The sequence below is a fragment of the Scleropages formosus genome, chromosome 6 (genome assembly GCF_900964775.1).
Source record: "Scleropages formosus chromosome 6, fSclFor1.1, whole genome shotgun sequence".
Lineage (NCBI taxonomy): Eukaryota > Metazoa > Chordata > Actinopteri > Osteoglossiformes > Osteoglossidae > Scleropages > Scleropages formosus.
Window position 1 is genome coordinate 4,416,888 of NC_041811.1, and position 7,909 is coordinate 4,424,796.

The 7,909-nt window shown below is 45.9% G+C and overlaps 1 protein-coding gene across 2 annotated transcripts; it reads right to left on the bottom strand.

The window, feature by feature from the left end:
• Nucleotides 1–335: 335 nt before the first annotated feature.
• On the bottom strand, nucleotides 336–7,513 carry trim69 (tripartite motif containing 69). 2 transcript variants are annotated; one of them, XM_018734423.2, is made up of 6 exons: nucleotides 6,930–7,513; nucleotides 6,743–6,838; nucleotides 6,295–6,528; nucleotides 4,910–4,932; nucleotides 4,686–4,816; nucleotides 336–1,612 (listed from the first exon to the last, which is right to left on the bottom strand). In XM_018734423.2, exons 1-6 carry the CDS (start codon nucleotides 7,410–7,412, stop codon nucleotides 1,068–1,070), a joined length of 1,512 nt encoding a protein of 503 aa, XP_018589939.1. In that variant the 5' UTR covers nucleotides 7,413–7,513; the 3' UTR covers nucleotides 336–1,067. The 2 variants fall into 2 exon arrangements, with proteins under 2 accessions (XP_018589939.1, XP_018589938.1); XM_018734422.2 differs by having other exon boundaries at nucleotides 4,686–4,819.
• Nucleotides 7,514–7,909: the final 396 nt, after the last annotated feature.

Consider the following 7,909-nt stretch of genomic DNA (forward strand, 5'->3'; position numbering starts at 1 on the left):
AGAACTGCTGCAGTATATACCTAATATAAATAAATTTCATATACTGAAATATATATATGTGCATTTATTATATATTAAATTACATATATTACACATGTAAAAATGTATTCTGAATTCCATAAACTGCATCATGAAAGTACTTTAATCTGAAAGTATAGGCATTTAATATTCAGCAAATGGAAAATGCTCTAATATTTTTGCTTATATTTTATTCTGAGCCATAACTACATAAAAGATACACACACACACATTTTCTGAACCGCTTGTACCAAACGGGGTCGCGGGGAACCGGAGCCTACCCGGCTACATAAAAGATATATATATATATATATATATATACATAATATATTTTACATATGGGTGAAACTCAGTATTGCATTGAAATTAGTTACAAAAGTATATATGTAACATAATGTAACATAATGTAACATAAGTTGACCTGTTATAAGCCACCTTTTAACATATATTGCTTTTTGCCATTCTCTGTTACATGTTTGGTATACAAAATGAGAAATTTTTATGTACTCTACAGTTCTTCTGGAATTAATATTTTAATTAGAGGGCACAGCATGGAATTCCTGTGCAGGCAAGCTTTTCTTCTGCAGTTCTGTGCTCATGATGCTGCAACTGTTGCATCCCTCAGCTCATCTGCCACCTCCGTGGGGATGAGAGACATGTAAAGGGTGGGTCGGACACCCATTTGGCTGATCAAAATAGTCATTGTTTATATGTGTTTATTCTGAGTAACACGTAACACGTTGGTAGGCCAACAAGAAGCAGCACATATTCCTTAATATATTGCTTATGCGGGTGTTTTTCAGTGGTTTTTAATATGTCTATTATGTACAAGGTGAGTAACATTCTCCACTTTGTCTATGTGCTGTCTCTTCTGCATATTAACTGTGCCTATGTGTATTTGGAGAACCTATCAGTGGAGTGGAGGTAATGAGCTTATCCACACTCCTTTGGGTTATTAGCTATGGTGCTCGGGACCAGCCCATGAGTCAAATCCCTCCAGGACCACCCTGGGAAGGTCACAGTTGGAGAATTGCTTCTAGTCTCTGCAGTCACACTTTAGGGAGGAAAACCTTGAGGGGCTCATTCTCGTGGACCTTGTCCAGGAAGCCAAGGTTGAAGTACGGGTAAAGGGTCTCTGTGAATGTGTCATGGAAGGTGTAGAGATGGGCCATGCTTTCAGCGTTGTAGAAGGACACAAGGCCCCTCTTATAGTCCAGGTAGACCCCGATCCGGGCCAGCGGCTCCTCCAGGGACAGCACAGTAGGGGGTGATGTGCCCGCCATGTATTGTACCCCATAGGACAAGGACAGCGTCCAGAAGCCATTTGTAGGCAGGGCCTTGATCACACCTTTCCGGACTACAGACTCACGGGCCACGCCCACTGTCCACACCGTGCTGCTGTACACTTCGATTTCCCAGTAGTGGCGCCCATGGGTGAAGCCCTGGCTGCCCAGGAGGGACAGAGCTGCGTTGAAGCGCTGCGGGTTTTCCTGCACAGGCGCATGGAACGTCTGATAGCGCACACAGGTCAGTGATGGGGACAGGCTCAGCCAGGGGTTGGCGGTGCTTGAGTTGAAGGTGATGGCTGCTGGAGCTGGATGGGAGGGAATGGGATGGGTGGTAAAGAGTACTGGAGTTCATAAGGAGCAGAGGGCCAACTGGCACTTAAGAAGTCATTAAGCTTCTAGTTCAAATTCCAGGACAGACAAACTGATGGTGTACTGCGTGACATTGCAAGGCATCTTGACTAACGCACACAACATAGGAACAGAACTCATTCTATTCATAACTAATTCGGTCCATAACTCATTCTGTTCGTAACTCCAAAGTCACTTTTACCTCTAAGCTCTACCCTTAACCTATAATTAAAGGTTGATGATGCAGATGTCTCTTAATTTACTTACAGGTTAGGTTCTGTAAAAAGCTCACATATAGTGGTAATAAATAGATACTTGGTAAGATTGACTGAGTAAGTGACTGAGTTTTTACTTTTACAATAATGCTGACCTTCATTATAACTAAATTGACTAAAGCCAATTTAAAATGACAAAAAAAGAAGTTTCCACAGTGTCCTTTTCAGTGCTGATTGTTGACTGATTCATCCCATAATCTGCAACCTTCCTCATCTTGTTATTCATCACCAACACCAGGCAGGAGTTGTAAACACGGACTGACTCGGTTGGAGAGGTCCTATGGTCATATTCTGTTTGGGTGCTCTTTACTGCCATCTCTCCACTTGAAATGTAAATGTAGGTCACATTTGCTCTGCTTGCAACTAAGATTCCAGGAAACAAGTGAAAAAATTGTAACTTCACCATTTGTAATACGAGGAGCTACTGTTTTTAACCTCAGCAAAATATATATTATATATATAAATAATACAATAGTGATCAAAGATATTAAACATTTGCATGGTCAGTGATCAAACCCTTTTGAGATGCTTTGGTTGGTGAGTTTATGTGTATTTCTCTCTCTAACTCTTTATAAGGATCAGGTTGTTACTTTTAAAATAATTAACTTTTGGTAACACTATTATTCAGCTAATACTTTTCTTTAAAGTGACATACAGTGTGACAGTTGTACACTAAGCTACTTAGTCATTTATACATATATACAACAGAATAATTATTATTGTATGAGTTCAAGGTAATTACTTTGATCAAAGGTGTTACAGTAAGATTTTAAACCAGGTCCTTGACTGTCACAGACAGGAAGCAGGTGGTTTGGACCGAAGCGCAGGTGAGGTAATCCCAGATCCAAAAATCCCACGGAGACAGACAAAATCGGTAGTCAGGGACAGGCACCAGTCGATTGGGGTGCAAACATCATTTCGGGGGTAAGACAGTATTCAGAACAAGGGAAAGCAAGCAGAGGTAAAAAGCCAAGTAAACAGATGCCCAAGGACCACGGCACAAGGATGACCCGCGGCCTTCACAAGTCAAGGCATTGCAAGATTCCACAACCTTGTGCTGGGATGGCGCTGCCGTTATCCCTGGCCTTGATTACCATCAGGTGCAGCTGCTTGGCTTGTGGGGGTGACATTGACATTTACTCATTTAGCCAATGCTTTTCTCCAAAGCAGCTTGCAACTATTTACCCATTTACATGACTGGATAATTTTACTGGAGCAATTTAGGGAAAGTACCTTGTTCAAATTGAGATTTGTACTTGTGACCATTTGAGTCCAAAGGCAGCAGCTCTAACCACTAGGCTACCAGCTGAAGTGAAGCTCGAAACTTTCCACTGCTACAGCTGTGCAGCAGTAATTTAAATCCAGTTTACACAGTGCTTCACTCTCTGCAGCCTACAAATAACAAACTCTGTACATGTATATCAGAGGTGGGCCATTATCCCCTGTATGTATTACAGTAATTATAAATTTTTGATTTTCCATGTACCCATTTAATGTGTACCTGTGTAGTGACTTTTTTTTCCTGTCCAAATGAGGACTTTAATTAAGAACATAAGTCCTGCAAATTTAGGTCTTGATCGCTATCCTCTCATTCATGATTTCAAGATAAGATCCTTTCAGCATACAACAGCAGGGCTGTCACCCCAAGTCTGACACCTGCAGCCTATTTGTGGTGATGTAAGGGTCAGCAGGTGCTGTAGTGGATAAAACTGTTGTCTGCCATTCAAAAGTCCAACTTTCAAATCCTTCTTCTGCTATAGTATGCTTGATCATGGTACTTCCTCTGCATTGATAGAGGAGAAATTTCCCAGCTGTATGAATTTACATTTATTTCTTTGACTGACAGTTTACTCTACATTAGATCTGCATTCTTCAAGTGGATGGCAGTAGCTCTAACCACTGCACCACCACCATGTAGTAGTTGGAAATAGAATTTTACAAGCACCTTGTATCACTGTGCTTTGTGACATGGATTTCCAGCCTCAGGTGTGAACTGTGTTATGTCCCAACAAACATAATAATAATTAATTCCTATTTGATATATTTTAATATTCCACAATTATTCCACAAAAATCCAGTATTTTTATCACAAAAGAAACTGTATAAGGCTACAGCAGCACATATGCAACAACACACACAGATCTGCATACACACACTCAGATATACACACATACACACATTTTCGGAACTGCTTGTCCCATACGGGGTCGCGGGGAACCGGAGCCTACCCGGCAACACAGGGCGTAAGGCCGGAGGGGGAGGGGACACACCCAGGACGGGACGCCAGTCTGTCGCAAGGCACCCCAAGTGGGACTCGAACCCCAGACCCACCGGAGAGCAGGACCTGGGCCAACCCACCGTGCCACCGCACCCCCCTATAGATATACAATATAATATATATATATACACACAAATAAATCACGCACACAGTCTGAAACCGCTTGTCCCAAGTGCGGTCGCAGCAAACCGGAGCCTAACACAGGGCGTAAGGCTGGAGGGGGATGGGACGCATCCAGGACGGGACACCAGTCCATCGCAAGTCACTCCAAACAGGACTCAAACCCTAGACCTGCTAGAGCACAGGCTCTGGCCGAACCTGCTGCCCCACCGCACCCCCTCACAGGAATGAATAAATATCACATTTAAACCAGCATGGTATGTATTAAATAAGAGTAATGTGATTGAACCCCAGCTTTGCTAGGCATGCTTTCTTCAAGCCCCATGCAAAGCATGTTATCTCGTGGTTGCATGTTACCTGGATAGAGGATGCCTTTCAGTGACTTCCACACACGGTATTGCAGAGGCCCTGCGAAGCGACCCTCGCGCAGGGTGGGTGCTGCCAGGGTGGGTGCAGTCAGTGATGGCCTCTCAAACTTTACAGGCTGCCTGCTGAAGAAGGGGCCGCCCCGGTCCATGTGAGCACAACAGGTCTTGTAAACCACACTGAACATGTGAAAGATCACGGAGGGTCAAGCTCACCTTTGCAGGAGGGCCTTGGCACTCTGTTGGGGTGGAGGGGGACAAGAGGGGGCACTGTGAGATCTGATCACAGGACAAGCTGCTTTCCCCATTACGTCACTGTCTTAAACAGCTCACATCCTTCCTCTGAGTCGTGGCCCAGCTGTGCGGAAATCCCCGCTCCATGTTTTTGCACTGCGCTTGCATCACTGTCTCCGTGACAGCACCAAACACATACCCGGAACCCCCTGAAAGACCTCGCAACACTCCGTGCCGAAGAATGAAGTCCACCAAGCAAAACAAAGCTGGCTGCTCTGAGTTATATTTTCCACTTGTGCAGCCAATGTTTTTCTGTAGCAGGGATGAGTGTGTGCTCTGCATGCTATGGGGAGGGTCCCAAAGCACGTTATTATTGCAGATCCCACCCGTACTCCTGTTTAACCTCCTGTCTGCTGGACACCAGACACTTAACCCTTTCCTCCAGTCACTGACACTCACATTTAACCCAGCTGGATTGGAACCAACAACTCTTACTGGTGTTAAAACAGGAGATCTCAAATCTTACCTCCAACTCTCTAGCACCCTTGTGCAAGGTACTTACCTTAAAAACTGGTCCAGTAAAATTAGCCAGCTGTATAAATGGGTAAATAATTTTAAGTAGGTTGGTACTCTAAGTCACTTTGGAGAAAAGTGTCAGCTAAATGAATAAATTTACAGTAAGGAGCCTAGGTGCTACTAAAAGTTTTCTTGCTTTAATTCATAAATGAAACACACACAAACACGTACAGAATGTCTACACCTGCTTGTCCCAAGTGGGGTTGTGGCAAGCTGGAGCCTAACCCGGCAACACAGGGCGCAAGGCTAAAGGGGGAGGGGGGACACCTCAGATGGGACGCCAATCCGCCACAAGGCACCCAAAGCAGGGCTCATAAATGAAACAAGCTAGGGATATAAAAATGGAATTGTCTTGCAGAGGATAAAAATTTTATTATGTGGCCTATTTTGAAAAGTTCGAACTAACATTTGTAGGGTTGGTACTAATGTTATTCACTTATCTGTGATTCTGTCAAAAGCAACTTGCAGCATTAAGCTAGTTGGACTGGTTTTCCCATTTATACAACAGGGTAAATTTTATTGTATCACTTCAGGGTAAGTACTTTGTTCAACGGTAATACAGGATCCTTTGGTTCAAATGCAATGACTAAATATTACAGTACCCTCTGCCCCAGCTATACTGTAATAATCTAATGTTTTCTGTATTAATTTAATAAATTGTCTTCTATTTCTGAGAAACAAGGCAGATTATATCCATAGGCCTCAAACCCACAATCCTCTGGTTCAAGGTTGATTCTAGTCCTTCACCCATTGGTCTATACCTGTCTATGAGATACGGACCCCTGACTCACTCTGAGAAGCTGGTAGGGGTCACTCTCCTTCAGCTTGTCCTCGATGTCAGCAAGGGTCCGGCGGAGACGGGAGATCTCCACGCTGAGTACAGCGCGGTGCTCGTCCAGCCGAATCAGCTCCCGCCGCTCCTCTGTCTTCAGCTTCACCTGCAGCATCTTCTCTTCTTGGTACAGGAACTGGTGCAGGTCGCTGAACTGAGCCTCAATACGCTGCTTCAGGTCGGCCGCATGCTCCTGTGGATGCGAGGGTGCTGTGAGGCCCAGGTGGACAAGGCGATTTTTTTGAAAAAAACATGAGTGTGGTAGCTGAACTCAAAGTATGATTAGAGAACAGGGGGAGGAAGGACAGAAGAGGTTGAAACTAAGAAAGAAAGAGGGAGAGGAGGGTGAAGGAGTGCTTGGAAGGTGAACACAGCAGGAAAGTGCATACAAATAGAATGGGTCCCACCTTCAGCTTCTTTACTTCCTCCTCAGTCTCCCGCTCACACTCCATGGCTGTGCCAAGTTCAGCATGCAGGGTAGCAACCACACTAGTCAATGAGGCCTGGATACACAGACAAAGACAGACAGAAAGGCACAGCCTGTTTCTATTGTGTATTCTTCGCCTGGTTCTACTTCTATGGCCGCCTCCTCACCCTGTATCTCTGTTGTGCCTCCTGGATGCACACCAGCGTGTGGCTTTTGTGCTCCTGCGAGATGCCGCACACCAAGCACACAAGCTCCTGCTCCTCCTCACAAAAGAGCTTTAGGGCCTCCAGGTGACGAGGGCATTGAGGAGTGGTGTCCTGCACCGGCCGCCCCACCCCAGACAGCTCACCCTCCTCGAGGCCCTGGCTGTAGCTCTCCACAATGTTGGCCACAATGCGGTTGGGCCGAACACTCTGGCTTGGGAACACCTCACGGCACTGGGGGCAAGAGGCCACCGAGAGGGCTCCTTCCTCCTGCTCCTGAGCGTGACGCTGATGTGGCGGCCGGGTCCAAAAGCCGGTGATGCAGGTCTGGCAGAAGGTGTGGTCGCAGGGCAGCGACACAGGCTGCTTGAAAAGGTCCAGGCAGATGGAGCAGGTCAGGTCTTTGCTGAGGCGCTGGGATGAACCCTTCGGCGCACGGGTTGCCATTGGTTCCCTTGCTTCTCCGATTTTCCCTATCAACCGCCTGCTGCTCCTGCTCTTGTCTTTGGCGCTTGCTCCTCTCTCCTTCTTCCTCTGCCTAGACTCACTTTTCCTGCACACTGTGGGAAAGGAAGGGGATGGGGGATGGGGGAGGAGGTTGGAGGCGGGACCCCTGTCTCTGGCTCAGTCCAGGCTCTGCTCCGGAAATGGAGGCCCGCCTCCAGCCATTCTATCCTCACGCTGTTTGTTTACAGGGGTAGGGTGGCGTCTGTGGCCAGGTCAATGGGGATGGACAGAACCCGCTTCCATCGCCGCCTTGGGTTCACTTCATTTACACTCTGATAGCACCAACGTAGCTTTTACATGTTTGGGTGCCTGTGCAGCGGTCCAACAGATGTTTCCTATTATCTGTGCTGCTTGCAATTGTGCTCTTAATGTGCTGCTCAAGTAATGGTAACTTTTTGGGTTGGAAACTTCACAAAGCTGTTTCCAAACACTCCTTG